A 19099-nucleotide genomic window follows, 5' to 3' on the forward strand; every position below is an offset into this window, starting at 1 on the left:
ATAAATCCAGTTTCTGGCAAAGAATAATTAAATTGCATCGATGTGCTAAGGTCCCCAAACCTTCATGAATTATGGCAATTATCAATATTTTTAAACCCTAGATGATACATACCTCCCAACATGACCCTCTCCAGGTGGGACACAATGCTCTGTTCCTGGACTTTGCTCTTACTGTATGATTGGCATCACCTGTTTAAAACATGTTATTGATAAGAAAGGTTTTACACCACAGATAATGGCAATCCTAAATTAAGAGAAGTCCTGGAACAGAGCATTGTGTCCCTCCTGGAGAGGGTCATGTTGGGAGGTGTGGATAATATGTTGTCTGATCCAGCGGATTGGACCTATATATCGAGCCCACAGTCTGGTGTGTACCCGCTATCCGCCTGACAATGCACACTCACGCTCCAGCACCAAGCCCTGCTCTTCACTCCCATTTTTACTATATTGTTGTATGTAGTCGGTTATGACCTCCAAATGCTTTATATTGTCCTCTTGTTTTAGGCTGTAATCAAAGTATTACATGACCAAGGATTCCTTATTTTGGTGGCCTCTTCTGCACTTAAGAGCAACAAAGGTGACTTCTTGCATGAGGACATTTGTTTAATAATCTTTTTTTATAACTTTGTTTAAAAAAAACAAAAAACAAACACATTTTGCTTTTATTCGCAGGGGTCACGGAGAGCGATTCCTACAAATTGAATGCCTTGTTTGTATTTCCTCATACAAAACTGTTGGCTGAAAGAGGTAAAAAAGTTATGCATTACTGATAAAGAAATTTCTGTTTTGCAAGGTTTTCATAAGTCCATATTAAACCTTATGTATTGGTCATATGAACTCATATGCTGTGCTTATTTTTCTTACTGTATCATGTATGCAGATTTGTATGCCTACCAACAGCAACATACACCACCAAAATAATGTTAATAGAAGGCAGGTGTTGGAATTGTGCCCCTTTATGTTTCCTACATCTTACATTTCCTGTTGTGTAGAGTATCACTTTCCCATCCTTTAGCAAGTTTCGGCATATGTTAATGTAGAGTTTCTGGAGGGTATTCGATCTCCCACCACTATTCCCGACGGGGGAAATAGTGGCGGGGCCCTATTCAGTGTCCTTCTTCCACGACCGCTTTGAACAGGGATCTCTGCAGAATGTTCCAGACTTTACAAGCAGTCTGGCACGTTCTGCCGAGAACAACTGGGAATTGTCAAGCTCCCGGCCCCTGTTCGACGCTCGGCAGTTGGGACATTGAATCCTGCCGGCCGAGAACGGGACCGGGTCACGGCTGTCGGGCCAGCCCGACAGTCGTGACACCGGATTAAATACCCCCCTCTGTATGGCTATTCACCATAGTACCTGAGTCCTCTTAATGTGAACTAGTTCAACTTCAGAACAACAGCTGTAGTAACAGTATAGCGCTACGTGGGATGCCAGAACATATTTGTACATAGAGAGAATTATCTGCATAAATGTGGTGAGCAGACATCAAGTAGTATTAGCTGGAAACTACCCAGATAACTAGAACATGGGTGTAGCTGAGGTATACAGTTGTACTATAAAATAAGGCTACATAGCCTCTAAATCTGGCTCTTAATTGGTCTGTACTATGATTGCATTGGCTATACTGGGATTGGTTTTGTACTGGGTCTCTATAGTTAAAATGTAGTATTCACTGGTAAAAATTTGAATATTCTTGGAAACCGTAACAAAAGAAAAAAAGTTTGATCTCAATTGCATGGTTTTAAGATAACGTGAGAACATATCAAAACTAGTGAACACCTTAGGTGTTGTAAGATAAAAAAAACAATCAGATTGCTTTTATTGGAATGGTCAATGCAAAAATTTAACGGCTCATGTGGTACAGTAAAAGAACTTCAAATACTTTAGTACAATATATGCCTTCTAGGACTAAACCAAAAACACAATAGAGCTAATTGACAAAGTAAATGTTAACTGCATTTTACTTGTTTTGTATATAGAGAGAGAAGAATTCAAGCTCATCAGAGATGACCTTTCAATGCAAATATCTAGTCTCCTGCCAGGCCTTCAGTATGCCATTATGGAAACAAGCCAGATGCGCAAAAACAAAAATATTTATCCCGATACTTTGATGGAACGTTTTTTCAGAAAATATGCATTTCTTCATAGGGAGAGTGAAAGGTCTCCAGAGGTGACAGCAGAGACAGGTGTCAGCCCTGGTTTATTTAATAGTCCTGAAAATGACATTCCTAAGAAGTGTGGTCAGTTGGCCTATGCTCGTCTGCAGTTTTACTTTTCATCACCGGTAAATTTTAGTGTTCCGCTAACAAAAGTGTCCACCCTCTTATCAGAGACTGCAGTCTCTAGTAACAGTGACAAGTGTGCCAAAAGTGGTGCCCACTTAGAAGGGCATGATCCCGTAGCCTCAGAGGCTAATCTGCCCTTGGCGGTAGAAGCTAAGGTTGGCAGTGAAAGCCTACATGGAAACAACGCTTTACAGAGCATAGAAAAGAGTACAAAGAAAAGCAGCGTGAAGAGAAGTGGAAAAAGAAGAGGAAAGAGAAGCAAAAGAAAACGTGTGCACCAAGTTGCTTCATCTTCTACTGAATCCGGTGAGAACCAGACTTCAAACAAGAGACGACGGATAATCTCTGAGGATCAGAAACAAGCGGACTCTTCATCCAAAACCACTGTGAAACTTGCAATTGATCCATATCCACAGAGGAGAAAAAGAGGTTTGTAATCTCATGGGGTTTCTTTCTCTTTGTAGCCAGGTTTGAACCATCTATACTTTTTAAAGGATGTGGCCCAGGTTGCCTCGTTGTGGAGTGTGTAGCTCAGTCTATATCTACTTTGGACTCTGATGCTGCGGTCCGTGCATCGGGATCCAGTAGGGTGTGGGCAAACACACTGCGGTTTGCACTAACTAACTATATAGTCAAAATGAATAGCCCAAATCGCACCGCGTGTACACAGCATTATGCTCTATTGAAGTATGTAAAGGAAAAGTACATGAGTCCTGCTTGTGAAAGGTTACAGTACATTCTAAAGGGGAAGGGCAGACTGATGCTCTATGTCTACCCCCTTCTGGGTCATCTCCCATCAAACAGCCGGTTAGGAGATGAGTGTTGGCTGGGTGTAAGGAAAAATTACATGGTAGAAGTTTTGTAGATAGTCTGATAGAGAAAGAGAGAGAATTCCAGACGTAGTGAGCCGCTTGGGCAAAATCCTGAAAGCAGGAATGGGAGTACAATAGTACATGTGGGGAGAGGAACCTTATTTTGAGTAAATACATTTGATTTTGTGTTGACAGGAGCTGAAATTCTGACGGCAGAGTTTGTGCAAGATGAGAAAATAAAAACATCGCAGAAAATAGTTTTAAGCCAAAGAATCGAGGAGCTCCGAAGCACAACTCCTAAGAGTAAGGTTGTGAAAAGGAGACCAAGGAAAATATTAGCACCTGAAGACCCCTTTCTTGTACCAGATAGACCTCCCAAACGGAAGGCCTCTGAACCAGGTAATATTTTAAGAGTGATATACCACAGGTGCTGCAAGGAAATAAAAAAACCCTGTTACGTTATGGTCACTTGGCCACATCTATTTTCTATATTAGATAGAAGAGAGTTTGGAACTCAATTTACGTTCTTTTTATTCCCAGCCCTCTACAAGACTTTTAATAAATGGGGTAAGGAGTGACCCTCTACCAATGCCCAGAGGAACATGCCAGGGATGCCCCTTATCCCCTTTGCTCTTCAATCTGTGTATTGATGACTTTTTTTAGGATTTTACAGGACTGGCCAGTCTTTATGGGCATATCAGTTGGGGCGCATGAGCTGAAACTCTCTGCGTTCACAGACGATGTTCTCCTCTACATAGACAACCCGGAAAGATTTCTCCCATTAATACTAGATAAACTTGAGGAATGTGGGAATATCTCTGGTTATATGATAAACATGTCTAATTCGAAGGGTTTGTTTTTACACCCACGCCTAACTGTCCCTAGATGGGGAAAACAATTGCCACTGTGATGGGCAAAATAATCATTTAGGTACCTAGGTATCCGCTTGCCCAAGAGACTTTCTCAAATATTAACCCTTTGAGTGGCAAGTGAATTTGTCAAAATGTCAAAAAGTGAAAATTGCCAAGCAAACCTTTTTATTCATCATAATGACCTGTAAGGTTTACCTTTTATATAGGACATATAATCTTTTTTTAAACACATTTTATTATTTGAATTTATATAACAAATGTGAATGCTGCTGGCATTTTTAACTGATATTTTGCATATCTCTTACAGAGATGTTGGCAATCATTTTTTTTTTTTGCGCATCTCTCACAGAGTTGTTGGCATTTTTAGCATATATTTTGTGCATCTCTCACAGATGTTGTTTTTCTAAAGCAACATCGGAGATCTCGTAGGAATTCGAAGGGTGGAATCATCTTCAGCTGTCTTACATGGGTAGAGCCAGTTTGATCAAAATGATCCCATGCCTTTTATATTTACTGCAAGCCCTGCCTCTGTCGATACACCAGAAAAATCTTCAATTATTGAATTTTAAATTTCGTATATTTATTTGGGCGCAAAAGAACCACGCATAAGCCTCTTAAAATTACAACTTAAATCGGGAGTGGAGGAATACACTTCCCACATATACAATCATAATTATGCAGCGATTCTACGTTTCTTAAGAGACTGGCTACAAAATAGGGAAATATATGCTAATACCTCAGTAGTAGGAGGCTTTTTGGAGGGTTGCAATTTAATACATTTTTTACACCTTCATGATGCTGAGATTGCGGAGGATCATAGAGATAACCCTCTCGCACGAGCGTCTCATACGCTTGTGCGTCTCAGTAATTCTTGCAGCTGGGTACGGCAACCCTGCCCGTGTCCGCTTCAGGGAGGTGGGGTTAGGGGTTCGGTAGCACATGCGTCTCATGCACATTTGCCAGTGCTCCATGCTACATACTGGCAAATGCATCCTTTTGAAACCTTCACTATCCACGCCAGCCCGAAGTGCAGCAAGCCCTGCGAGGGGACGCGTTATGTGTCCTCCCGACCTGTTCATATCCACGTCGGTGTGGAGATTTTATAAAGTGTGGCGAGCGGATGTGTAAACGAAGCCTGGCAAGCCCCGCAAGGGGATGCGGAATACACATCAAGAAATCTGTGTCCCCTCGTGGGGCTCGCCACACTTTGGGCTCGGTGGCTCCCTGTGCTTGCCACACTTTATAACATCAACTCCACGCCGACGTGGATAGTGGAGGTATGAACAGGTCGGGGAATATACGTTATGCGGGGCTCGCTATGCTCGCCATGCTTTGGGTTGGTGTGGATAGTGGGGGTGTTTAAAGAAAACATTCACACCTGGAATGTCATCCATCTGAAACAGTAATGGCACCATGTGTTAACTGGCAACTGGATTATATTGAACAATAAAGAAGAAAGAGAAGAAAACCAATGAACAATGTTCAATAATAGCATATAACAAGTTCAAGAAACTCTAAAAACAGTCATTCTTCACTTTCTGCATTCCCTTCAGATGCAGCTGATGTTGACGCAGCTGTGTCAGCTGGTTAGTGTGTGTGTAAAATGCGCAGGAAAGTGTTCTCTGCACCAAGGGTTTTGCACCAAATAAACTCCTGCAGGTAGGATTCAAGGTATTGATGCGCAGTGCCCCTCTGTCTCTTGTTCCTCCACTTGCATGAGTCCCAGAGCCTTGCAATATTTTGGGTATGAACCCCAGTGTCTGGGTCCACAAAATTGTAGCGGTGGGACAGAGAGTGGCGGGAAATTGTTCTAAATTGCTTTTGATGATCAGTGCGGTGGCGCGGAAAACCATAATACAAGCGGTGGGGATTGAATGCCCCCCCTAAATCTTCAGAGTAAACGGTACTTATGTACTAAATGGGCTGCCGATTTTGAAATCGGGTCCATCGCATCCGACCATATCGCATGCGATGCGATGGACCCGATTTTTCCATAGGATTCAATGTTCAAATGGACTGAGTCCATTTTAACATGGAATTCAATGGGAAAAGGGGTCCTTTTTATACCCCTACTATCCAAGTGAGCATGGAGTTGGATATAAACCTGTGGCGAGCGTAGCGAGCCACCGAGCCCCGCGAGGGGACACAGAATACCGTCTCAGTCCATTTTAACATTGAATCCTATGGAGAAATCGGGTCATCGCATCGCATGCGATATGGTCGTATGCGATGCGATATCTCATCGCATCGCATCTGATTGTATGCCTTAAGTTAAGGCATACAATCAAAAAATCGGCAGCCTAAATAATATATAAGTACCGAGTAAACTTTAGGGAAACTGCTCGCCTATTTGTTCCTTCCTTCCGGAGCAGTTACAAGCTAGGAATGTGTCCCCTCCCCCTAGGAATTTCTTCCCTTCCTATACACCATAAAATACATGAGATGATTTTGGAGGATGGCCTGGAGAACAGCCTTATTTCTGGTGCCCACATAGCGCAGTTATTTTCTCTGCTGGAGATTTTTAGGGAGGGGGCTTGATAAGGTAGCTATTCACACTTGTTGTGATCTCTACAGTGTAGTCACTCTATGGCGGCCAGGAAAGCCCTTTGGCTACATTCCTGGCATGCTGACAAGGCGCTGGTGGCTCTTACATTTTCTGGGGACGTTCTCTTTGGTTCAGAGTTAGACAAGGTAGTGGCAACAACCAAGTGGCTGGGTGTGGGGTATAAAGGATAGGGAGCATAGGCTGTTGTGAAAGATCTTAACTATTTGGAGTCCAGCTTTCCAGGCTAAAGACAGTGTTATCTCTATGTCCATTATTGGTTATTAGAAAAGGATTTAAAAGGTAAGAACGTAAATCTCCTTATTTTGCCATATGTCTTGAAGATAATAAAATGCATATAATGTAAAGTAATAATTTTTCAAGAGAAAAAAGAACATTATTGGCATTGGTTAAGCCATTTGATTGTGGGGAATTGGTATTAGATGGGGAAATGTGTGATAGATCTGTGTTTTCCAATTTGTCTTTTTGTGTCTTTTACAGGCAACCGAAATTGGTCACATGATATAAAAAATAAATCTGAGAGCTACAAAAGTCCAGTTGCGAGACCCCGTGAAAAGACAGGAAGGGCGTTTAAAAAACTCGAAAAAGTCAAGAATGTTGCCACTGAGCAGGTTGACCGATTCAGTAAATCTAATGTAGATCTAGATGCTAAGAAATCCTCTCTTTTTACCCCAGCTGCAGAGGACAGTATGATTGAGAAAAGAATCAGCATGTATGAATCGCATGCTCTAAATCTACTTGCAGACTTAGCTCTAAACTCGTTCTGTTCTGAAAACCTTCACTATATACCTGGTGAGTGTGTTGCACATAAACATGAATCAGAGATCAAGGAGAAGGCCGATTCACACGACAGTACAAGTCCTGTAGAACTTCCACAGAAGGACTGCTGCAACTCAATAGTTTCTAGTTCTGAATCCAAGGAGCCTGAGCATATTTTGGAAGGGGAAAAAGAGAAGCCTAAAGATACAAGCAACGGCAATCAGGGGAACATTACATCCCAGCGGCGTATAGAATACAATGAAAAGCAAACTCCACAAAAATTTACGGTCGCAGCTGCTAAGGCGAAAGCACGGAATAACACCACAAGTAAAATTAGCTTGGAGCATTCGTATTCTCAGCTGCCTTTAGATGACATTTCAGATAACACCTCAAAGGTGAGAAATGAACAACCTGTCACAACTCCCACCACGGAGGTAGCGGTTGAGAAGTCAGCAAAAGTATTGGTTCCAGCAAAGATTTTGTTTGTGGCTAGTGAAAAGTTGTCTCTGCCTGCGGGTAAACCACGGACCATATCAAAGTTGGATGACAAATTTGTTATTACTTTCAACTGGGATGCAAAGTATGATTTTGATTTGGACAGCAAGTTTACCAGTGATCCATTAGAAAAAACTATAAACAGAGCACTACATGGGTTAGTAGTTTCTGATTGAACATTCATTTGTTGTTTATAAGAAGGGTTAAACCCCCCTGAAGGGTGTTCAATGTTTGATTCCAACTGTGTAACAAACAATCCAATGTTAATTTGACAGTTTGTATGCAATGTTTCGACTGTCGGAAGCGTTCTGACAGTCGAAATACACGTAAATTGCCTAAATTAATGTGGATTTGGTTGAAAACGGCCATGGATTCGACAATTCATCGCCTGTTTTTGACCATGCAAAATAGCTGCATTGAATAAATGTGTGCCGATACTTTCTACTGTCGGAAATATTGGCACGCATTGAATACACCCTCTGTCTGCTGTTATATTCCAAAGGCATGCAATTCCTGAAATACTGTAATGACACTTTTTTTATTATTATTATTTTTTTTTCAAATGAATGTTGGTTACTGCATATTGGTCTGGGTGATCAATGTTTACCACTATATGACCTCTAGTGTTCATTCTAGCACCTGCTATCTTTGAAAACTCCTGCAGTTCCTCTTCCCTGCCTAGGGTGTCACGGTCTGCTGTAGTCCTTCTAGCACCGTGTGGTCTGTATATCAGCACTGATATGCAAACCAGACCTGTGCAAGAAACACCACAGCAGACAGCGACACCTCAGGCAGGGAACAGGAACTGCAGGAGTTTTCAAAGATAGCAGGTGCTAGAATGAACACTAGACCTCTTTGAGCACCTTTATGTGGGTGTGGTATAGCGCCCTGACAGTATACTGGCATCAGAAGTCCATCTGCCGGCACTCCAACAGGGTAGTTAGTGCATATAAGCCCCTCGCAGGCTTACTACCCTTGCCGCGCTGTAGGCGTGTTGGCTTGTTGAGCTCTCCAAAGGTTCTATTGCCCATCTATGGGGGTCGTGGACCCCATGCGGGAGAATAGCCCATGTATGTCAGTATCCTGTCAGGCATGTAACAGTCAGGATTCCAATGTCTGTATACAGACCATTGGAATCCCGACTGTCGGGAGGTCATTCGGCACCCTATTGATGTTATTGCACAAATGCATTAGTGTCATTTATTTTATTTATGTTGCTTTTATTGGATTCATTCCTATTTCACATATTTTATACCTTAGAGAATGGAATCACCACTTAAAGGAGAAGGTAGAAGATGTGAAAATTATCCTGCACATGTGGTTAGCTCTGTTCTACAGCAAACCTAACAAGCAACTGAACTGCAGCTCACGGAAAGTGGTGGAGCACAGCAACCCTGCAAAATATGTCTCCATCAACACTGTTCTTGACCCATTTGAGTTTTATGAAATTGTGGAGTCTGATGCTATTGATCTCTGCGCGGCAGATGCTGAGAATTCCAGTACCGTTGTGGGGAAAAAATCTGAAACCTCTAGCCAAGGAAAGTTGCATGAGTCTTCTTTATTTCGTAAATTGGAGAAAAATCAGAACAAGAATCGTTCAGAAGATTTAAGCATTGAGTACAGCATTCCAACAAAGGTGAGGTGGCTTTATCATTTGTGTATAGCTTGCACATCTTTCCCATTACCCCCATGCCATACCTCTTCTTCACCATCTTGACCCTTTTATCAAATCCACATTTTGGATCATGGCTGCAAAGTAGTAGGCCGAGCGTTGTCTCAGGACATGGGATTCTACACTGGACTAGTCAAGGGTCAGAGTGGTAGCTCTTAGCTCTTATGCAAGGTATCTTGCAGGAATCTTTAAGGAGAGTGATATTTTTGTTTTTTGGAACTTCAGCGCTCCAGTCCCTGTAAACAGGAGACCACAGTGGCAGCATTATGCCATCATATATGCTGTGATCTTCACTGAATCACCAGAATGCATATTAATAAAAATTTTTGCACACTATAGATTTATTTTAGCCATACTGTGCTCAAAAAGCCGTGTCCTGCAGATATGGGGAAGATTGACCTAGGCACAGGCCAGCAATGTATTTATTACTGGCACCACTGGCCACCAATGAGAAGTATATCCAGAAATATATTAATGGCACCACTGAGCACCAATAATTATTGACTGTATTTATTAGCCAGTAATAAATACATTGTTGGCACCACTGTCCACCAGGGGTTAAAGTGAGCCGGAACTGCGTTCTGTAAGTTCCATTTTAGAGGCGGCACTGTTCCTCCTCTGTCTGCTCACCTTTCCCAGCTGTCTGCCCCTGCCTGCATCGCTAAAGGAGACAACTGGGTAGAGTGGTGGGAAACCCAGTTGTTCTAGAGCAGGTCCATCTGTCCGTGGTGCGGCTATTTCAAATGTGCAGACATATCTAAGTGACTCTCACGTCACTTAGATTTGCGTGCACCCTCGAGAGGAAGAGGGCAGGCAGCTGACATCCGGTGATGTCAACTGCCCGTCCCAGGCACCCACGTCACAGCCCGATTTTACCATCGGAATGCCCACCATTTACATGGGAAGGCATATGAAATGCTAGGTGTTCCCATGAGCCGCTGCAGCCTTGGGTGTCTGTTCGCCGTGGCCGCACACACCTGGTGTATGCACATGCGCTGAAATGTGGCTGCGCATACGCCAGCATCGGTTCCCATGCAAATGAATGCTGGCTGTGAACTGACCAACATAAGGTCCTGAAACTGTACCATGCTTTGGTGCCCTATTTGCAACCTGACCTCCCCCATTTACACGATACTGCGTGTTAACGACCAATAGGCTGCATACACACAGCGTTCATACATCATTTATTAACACCTTAAGTGAAAATAGCCCTAGTGTTAGAAGTTCATATTCCCATCGATTTCTCTCTTGGTTAAGGTAATCCATAGAGAGAGAGAGAGAGAGAACAAATGACTGTAGTCTGGAATGCAATATTATAGCTGTAATTATATATATTTTAAATAAACTTTCTAACCTGTCTAATTAAAAATGTTACTTGCATCTGTCCAGTAGGGTTTTAGATTTACAGTTGACAATTCTGATAGCCTGCCATAAACCGATTAAATAAGATATTTAACTACCACACCCAAAAAAAAATCTGCATGTCATTACAGGATTATAATGTAGAATTGGTACGTGAAATCTTCCAAACGTGTAGGAGCAGTGAAACTGCATTTTACACAAATAGTCTTCTTACAACTGTGAAGTGCAAAATGGCAGAAACGAGCCAAAGTGCTCCCCAAACTACAAATTATATGCAAGCAATCCTGGGTGCCAGTGTTCCTGTTACATGTCACATCATTGACACTAAGCAGTCTAACAGTGAACTAAGTGATAAATCTGAGAATTGTGTGGATATTGTTGGTGTTTCTTCAGGAAAGGTAAATGATCAATGTGTGTCTACTCAATTTAGGGTATTGTAGAGCTTTTGTGTTATTGAATCTTTTGGCTTCACTAGGTTTACATATACTGTACCAAGCAGAGTTATCATGCCTATTCTCCATTTCCTTTTATATTCTCTCTGTATTTGTCCAATAGAATTTTTTTTTTTTATCAATTAAAGACCCTCTCTTATACACAAATTCTTAATGAAAACACTTTCCTCTAGTAGTGTGCCTTTTATTTTATTCTTTTATTTTTTTTTTCATTTTTATTTAATTCTATCGTTAATGTCTGACCTACTCCCCTCCTTCATCTACTCATTCCTTATATTTCCTGCTCCCACAGGATTTTAACAGATTCAGACACATCTGTAGCTCACTTAAAGCCATGTTGTTTAATCTATGTCCCCCCCCCTATGACTACCACCTAGGATCATTTACCAAGCAGTGACTTTCACTCATCTTTACACTGACTGCAAGTGTCGCTTTTAAATTTTCACCTCCATCCTGCCACTTCTACACTTGATATTACTATTGCAAAGTTTGTCTATCTATCACCTGCTGCTTTGACTGTCATGGTCAATCATTTATTTGTATTGCTTTTTAAATCCATCTGTCGGAGCCACTGATGATCATTAGTTTTGACAAACCACACAATCTATTGAGTTTTTCAGCCCAATATTATATCGTTTGTGCAAATCAGCCTGTATACTGTCGCCTGTTGTTCAATTCATTCAGCTACTACTTTAAGTCTATCGACATGATTTTCTCTTTAGGCTTTGAGTCTTCCAGGAGCTGTCAATTATTGTTTATCTGATATTTTTTTGTATTGAATTCCTACTCCTCTTTTCCTTGCTTTTTGTGTTTAGAATTTGTGCCTTTCTGTTTTTGTGGGTTTTTTTGGTACGGTTTTCTCTCCTGCTGTATTACGCCCTACTTTATATCCACTATTCTCCCACTGTCTTCTCCCTAACCACATTGTAAATGCTCTCTAGCTATTGTATATTTATGATATTGTATCTGTTAAAATTGTGATTTTTTTTTTTTTTTTTTTTTTTTTAATGCTGTTTAACCACTAATTTAGTTCACTGCTACTAATTTGCCCCTAGTTGACATGATCTTCCACTCTCCCCAAATTCTATTCTTATCTTTAGTGTTCCACCACTCTGGTCTTTACTAGGTAGTTTCCTATAGCTACCCATCTAGATGTGGGTTTTCTTTTCTGCACTGTATTTACTACTTAACGTTCACAAGATCATCACCTCCTGCTGTCCTGTCTCTCTCATACAATGCCACTCCACATGGTGATCCAACACAAGGCCCTTTAATAAATTTTTGCTATCCTTCTCACCCTTTCCTTTTCTTTTCTAAATCCTTCAATTTATCATATCTGTAATCTCTCCACTTCCTACCTATTCCCTTGTTTTTCTCTAAGTCCACCCCATCTCCTCTTGGTCCCCAATAAAGCTCTCTCCCTCTTTTACTTACAGTCCTAGCCAATTTGCCCCTCCTTTTAATTTTGATAATCTACCTGTAATTAAGCTATCCCCATCCTCCTTTTACACTCTTCCATCTGGTCTTCTGTCTTGTACCTTCAGGTCTATGTAACAAAGTGGCCTCTGTCCATGATCACTTGAACCCTAACACCCGTAGCCTCTGTGCTATGACTTAGTCTTGGATTTTCTACTTGGATGCCACTTCTTCCACTCCTCTTTCTCTTGGTAGGCTTGCTTTTCCCACTCCTCCCTCTGTGGTGGCATGGGTAACCTCCTCTTTTACTGCACTTATCGAGTCATTCCTTTGGAGACCTTTTCTTTGCTTTTTTTCCCTATCCACCCCTTTAGTGTTATCTATCTTTGGGTTGCAATTGTCTACATCCTGCTGGTCCCTCCTCTGTTACATTTTTGCTTCCAGTTTCTTTCCATATCTCTTGGACCTCCTCTCCCTCATCCACTTTTAATGCAAAGGAATCTTCTGCTTCTCGTCCTCCTTTGACCTTACTAAGTAGACTTTTCAATCCAGTGGTCATATTCCAGTCCTTGTCTTTTCCTACAGTTTTCAAATCTGTTTTCACCAACTTCCCCTTCTCTGTGACAATCACATCCTCTCCCCCTCTATCCCTCGTTCCATTACCACCTCTACCAAGGTTACCAGCACTCATCACAATTTTTTATTCTCTGTCCTGATTTTAATTTATTTTTTCTTGACTTGATTTTTTTTCCCTATGTCACCCTCAAACAGGATGCATCCCTCCACAACTCCAGTTTGCCCTCCCCTGTGGACTGTGTTGTGCTCAATCTCTGACAGTTTGCACCCCAACCTTAAAACTCTAGACTGGCCCTCTGTCCTCCTCTTCCAGGTGGCTCTGTCCAAGATCCTCTTCTTTTTTTTTTTCTCTACACCAGGCATGTCCAAACTATGGCCCTCCAGCTGTTGTAAAACTACAATTCCCATCATGCCTTGCCACAGTTTTGCTTTTAGGGAATGCTAAAACTATGGCAAGGCATGCTGGGATGTGTAGTTTCACAGCAGCTGGAGGGCCATAGTTTGGACATGCCTGCTCTACACAGTCTTCCTTATGATCTCTTCAGTCCTAATACAGTGCATCTTTTCAACATTTCCAGAAGTCTCCTAGCCCTGGAAACTACTAAAGCTGCTTTTGATACTTTTTTTTAAATTATTATTATTTTCTACCTGGTATACTAGAACTTCCTACACTTTTGGTCATCCTTCTCTTACGTCTAACCTCTTAAACATATCGTCACCCTTTGTCAAAGCATTCACTCATATGGCTTACATCTTTGTCCTCATTTGTTCACTCAGCTCTTCCTTTTTACTGCTTATTTCCTCCTCTGTCTGAATTAAGGTGATAATGCACCAGCCAATCCATTCCTAACAGTCAAGTTAGTCTGGGTTTACAAAACAACCATTTGGAGCGGACTGCTTGGTGAGTTATCACCTTCAACTTTATCACTTCACCAGGCGTAACACTTCTGCCCCTCTCTCAAATCATATCAGGCTGTCTACTAGCATACATTCCCTTTGGATGTATGAAGCAGTGTTAAGGGAGGAGAAGTGAGTAAGTGATGTGATGGCAACCAATCAGCTGCTCTGTATAATTTTATAGTATGCAAACTATAGATGTTACTTCAGTGCTGATTGGTTGCTATGAGCATCTTCTCTGCTGGGTCACTTCTCCCTGATCACTGCTTCATAAATCTGCCCATTTGTTTCAACATGACCTGAAAATGCTTGTGTTCTTTTAAGTCTGAAGGCCAGATATACTAAACTAGAAAAGTGATAAACCACCAGCCAATCAGCTCCTAACTACCATGACACAGGCTGTGTTTGAGAAATTACAGGTAGGAGCTGATTTGCTTGTGGTTTGTCACTATCCATTTTATCACTTTCCTAGGCTTAGTACATCTTGCCCTAAGTGTCCCCCTTGTAGTATGTCCTTTGTTCTCATCTCTTCCTAGTTATTTTAGTTATTGTCCCTACACACCACTCATGACCTGCTTCTCATTCCTCTTTGTGCTCGCTCAGCACTATTTTGGTCTCCTGTGTGCTCCCTTTCAGTCTGTGATTGATTCTTTCTGTCCACCCTTACCAAGACACTGTCTCATTGAGTGTTACTGGTAATAACTGTCCTTAATGATCTTCATAATCACGCTGGTTTGTTTTTTCTTTCCTGCTTTATACTGGCTGCTAATCTTTATTTTTATTTTATTTGTCCTGTATGGCAAAACAGTAACTTCGTACAAATCTGTCTAAATAACCTTGTCAATCTACACCCAGAACAATCGTTGGGGCATGGGCTAGAGGAGAGAAATGGGATTGACATTGGTTGGGGTTGAGTATAATTGTGGCAAACACAGCTCCTTACATTTAATTGTAATTTGTGCAGAGGAAAGTAATACTGATACTATGTTAATTTAATCAAATACATATTTTAAGGAAATCCTAACCACATTTAGGGCCGCATTTATCAACTAATATTTGCGGCTAAATCCTCAAACACCCGTTTTTGGGGATTAACCACAAATATTCTGTATAGCGTGGAACCGCGCATGCCTAGACACCCCCCCCCCCCCCCCCCCCCCCTGGCTTCCGGCTCCAGGCATCGCAGGGACGGGCTCCTTTCGAAGCCCTGTCCCTGTGCCTAGCAGGTGATACATTGGGGCGAAATGATCGCATTTTACAATGCGATCCTGGGTGGTAATATTCCGCCCAGATCGCATTGTAAATGCGATAAATGATAAATGGGGCCCTTATTCTGTTGCGAATTCTGAGGGGTATATTTTCTCAAATTTGCTTTTGATCGATTTTAATTGTTGCCAGATCGATCCTAAACAATATTGGGCTTTCATGGCTAAAACACACACTTACTAACATTTTCATATTAACCTAATCTGTTAGCAAATGTGTATTTTGGCCCTATAAGACCAAGATCAATTTTTATCGACCTATCGATTTAAAGTAAACCTTTTAGTAAAAATACCCCTTAAGGAGACTGCTGCATGATTGTGGTACCCGAAGGTGGATCACCATAATTGTATAGAAATTCATATGCCAGAGTTTAGAACAGAATATTGGACATAGATTTCTGTAATAATGACAGAAAAAATCCAAACATTTCAGTTACTGATCCCCATAACCACTTTCTGGGCAACACTGTGCTGACTCCTGTGCATGTGCACAATTGGTAGCACATGCAGGTTATGAAATATATATATAGACTACTGTGACAAGCAGCCCCCCAGCAGTTTTGCAAAGAGAGAGGGCAGTTAGTAATGCAGAACATTGTCCTTCAGCTTTGCTTGTCCTACTACAGAGTCTATGTCCCTCCGAGTAGCTAAGGACCATTACAATTGTACCATATGTCCATTTAATCATCTACAGTAATGCTTTTTGTTTTGGTGCCAACAAAGCAAAGAACACAAAGCTTTAGGGGGCATTTAATCCTGGATGATATTTCTGATAGTCGTAAATATTGGCCAGGACCTATGCCATTTCTGGCCAGTACTCAATGCTGCAGATTCGTCTATTTTAGAAGTCAAATCTTCATTGTCTGAAATGGACACTAAATTGTTGAATTTGCAGATGTCTTTTTCAATTTTTGGAATGTTTCGGAAAGAGGGAAGATTGGAACCAACATTGAAATTACATTTCAACCTCTTGTCGAAAAGGGTCGATATTTCTGACAATCGTGAAGATCTGCTGGCATTGAATACCCCCCATAATGTTAGTATTGGTTAGTTTTTTTATTTTAATCCTATATATTTTTTTTTATTTTTTATTGTAGGTGAGTTACAAATGTAACGAACATGAATATTCCAAAAAAATCCCCATTGTAAATGAAACCCAAAGGTCAGGTGGTTCAGAACATGCTGGAAAACTCTTAAACAAAGATGCAGAAGAAAATAAAGAAAATGCTAAAATCTATGAAAGCGCTAATTCCCCTGGAGTGGTTAGCCATACACAAACTGAGGCTTCAACATTGCAGAATGTAAGATTGTCTCAAGAGAAGCATGAAGCTACAGAAGTTACTAAGTTACGGATAACGCAAGACTATCCTTGTGCTGAAAAGAAGAATATTGTAAATGCTGGGGCTCCAGCTACAGGTGTTTTAAATATTGACCTTACAAATGAGAATCCGGTAGCTATTGGCCTTTCCAGCCAAAATGATGGGTACCCAAAGCATTTAGATAAAGCAGAGCCATATTATGAAAGAAAGAACCTTCTGGATGCCAGAATGCAGCCTATACAAAACGTACATAGAAATGTTGACAAACCTCTCTCTACTTTGCCGATTTCTGAAAACAAGGATCCACTGAAAGCCTCCGTTTTACCTGTGCTTGATGGAAATGTGGTCAAACAAGTTACATCTGTGCATGATACAGTACAGAATGTAGAAGATAAAGGACTAGGGAAATCTGATCAGATTGTCATTCATAATCATTCTACTTGTGATTGGACTGAAGGATCATCCAGTCATCATATACCTATAAATGTTCCTGGTCGCAAGGATATCATCTACAATATGGATGGGAAGGTAAGTTTGATGACATCATTTAAATATACAACAGTATTTGGCTAATCTAGATCTACTGTAACTTGGAAGACCTGTAGCTGTGTTGCTATTGGCTATAGTGTTAGTACCCCAGCAGTTTACAAGTTACAGCAGATTTTTTTATATATATATATAATTTCAGAAAATACCACTTGTCTTTTTACTCATTCTAGCGTTTCAAAAAAAGTTAACGAAAAAGGCCATGCATTAAATTTTATTTTCTGATTGATATAAACTGAGGGCCATGGGCTTTACACTGTCCCCCCCTCCCTTTTTTTTTTTTGGGACATTTTTATTTTTTGTTTGTTGTGTGGTGATTACCAGACCACAGCTACTGACTGAGTGCATCATAGAAAGCCTAGTGCCCCCCATTTATGTGCGGGCCATTATGGGGGAAATGAAGCTTAATGTGCCCTCCCTATAGAAAATGTATTTGCATTGGACAATTATATATATATATATATATATAATAGCTGCTAATGAGTTTTACATTTATAGGAGTGTCTCCCCTCTTTCATATGTGAGTGACTCCCCATTTTCAAGTGTAATAGGGCACATAGTGTATTTCTATCCATATACAGAAAACATCAATTTTCCATAGTGTAAGCTACTAGTGGGTGCTGCAATTGGAAAGAGCGGACACCCCACTTAAAAAATATGCCCACAAAGTTGGCGGTGTTGTCATGGTGATGAGAAGGCACATAGTTGTACATGGGTACAAAAGACGTACATTTTACGTAGCACAGGGTAACATTGTTTGATTATCATAGATGATCACCACATAATAAGTAATAGAATAGAAGTAATAGATGTTTTTTGCAGGACATGAAATTTTTTATATTTATGTAACTAACAGTATTCAGTGTCTCAATCCAGATCTTGGAGACTGGTCCTTTATGCCCAACATGTTTGTTCATCCATTCACTTACTGGGGGGGGAGAATGTTCATAGCAGGCTACCATTTCCAATCACATTGGTAATGCAATAGTGTGCTCGCAACCCAGCGATTGACTAGATAAAATTACTGACATCTTGTCAATCTAACTAACTACCTTATGGCATTTGTTTCTTGCTTAAGGTTTTGGAAAGTATTCAGTCTGAAACAATGGAATGTGAGACATACAGGACAGCAGATGTGCATCGGACTACAAGTGATGTGGTATCACAGGATGTAACGCAGCAGAAAGCTCTGGAGCCTACTGAACGTACAGCCTCTAGAGTAGTCATTGACTTGGATTGCTTTAGTAACTCAACTCAAGTATATAAAGTAGGCTCTACTGAGAGTGTGTATTCTACACCAGAAGATCTATTGGAAATCGCCTCCGAGCACTCATCTGACGAGTTAGGGGATTTTGAATCAAAGGAGAATTCTATGCTTAATAAAATTGGAGCACATGAGGTAAGTGCTACAGTTCGTGATTTGGAAGTAAATGTTGGTAGATATTTGTTCTTTTTCTTAATAAACGAACATAAGTCATGTGGCAGTATGTATGGGTTTTTAGTGCAGGCAACAGGACTGGCCAATTAGAGATTTCCATCTTTGAATTTGTGGATCTACTACAGTGGCTACTAAGTGTGCGTACAATTCCAAACTGCTTCTTTGTGCATGCGCCCAACTCTGTAATCCACCGTCAAAATTTTTCTGTGTAGTTTTGAACCAGTTACATGGTCTCCTTTAGGAATAATTAAAAAATATGCAGTTTCATTTGTTATCAAGCATTATGCAATAAATGACTTCCTAAACTTCCTCCAGTCTCAATAATTTCTCCTTTCTAACAATTTTACCCCATTTTGTAACCATGGCCAT

General features: G+C 40.9%; 1 protein-coding gene across 3 annotated transcripts in view; it reads left to right on the top strand.

Annotated features, from left to right (window-relative positions):
- The window catches only part of TASOR2 (transcription activation suppressor family member 2), a 66473-nt gene that overhangs the window by 18929 nt on the left and 28445 nt on the right, over window positions 1-19099 (top strand). For 2 of the 3 annotated variants that reach the window (XM_083183349.1, XM_083183351.1), the window contains exons 8-16: window positions 505-577; window positions 673-747; window positions 1981-2715; window positions 3294-3497; window positions 7014-7944; window positions 9048-9423; window positions 10953-11219; window positions 16525-17274; window positions 18371-18691. In XM_083183349.1, the coding sequence (XP_083039475.1) occupies window positions 505-577; window positions 673-747; window positions 1981-2715; window positions 3294-3497; window positions 7014-7944; window positions 9048-9423; window positions 10953-11219; window positions 16525-17274; window positions 18371-18691 (3732 nt within the window). The remainder of the gene's footprint in view (window positions 1-504; window positions 578-672; window positions 748-1980; window positions 2716-3293; window positions 3498-7013; window positions 7945-9047; window positions 9424-10952; window positions 11220-16524; window positions 17275-18370; window positions 18692-19099) is intronic. The other variant, XM_083183352.1, reaches the window with a different exon arrangement.

The sequence above is a fragment of the Crinia signifera genome, chromosome 4 (assembly GCF_055691185.1).
Source record: "Crinia signifera chromosome 4, ASM5569118v1, whole genome shotgun sequence".
In the NCBI taxonomy this organism is placed as follows: Eukaryota; Metazoa; Chordata; class Amphibia; order Anura; family Myobatrachidae; genus Crinia; species Crinia signifera.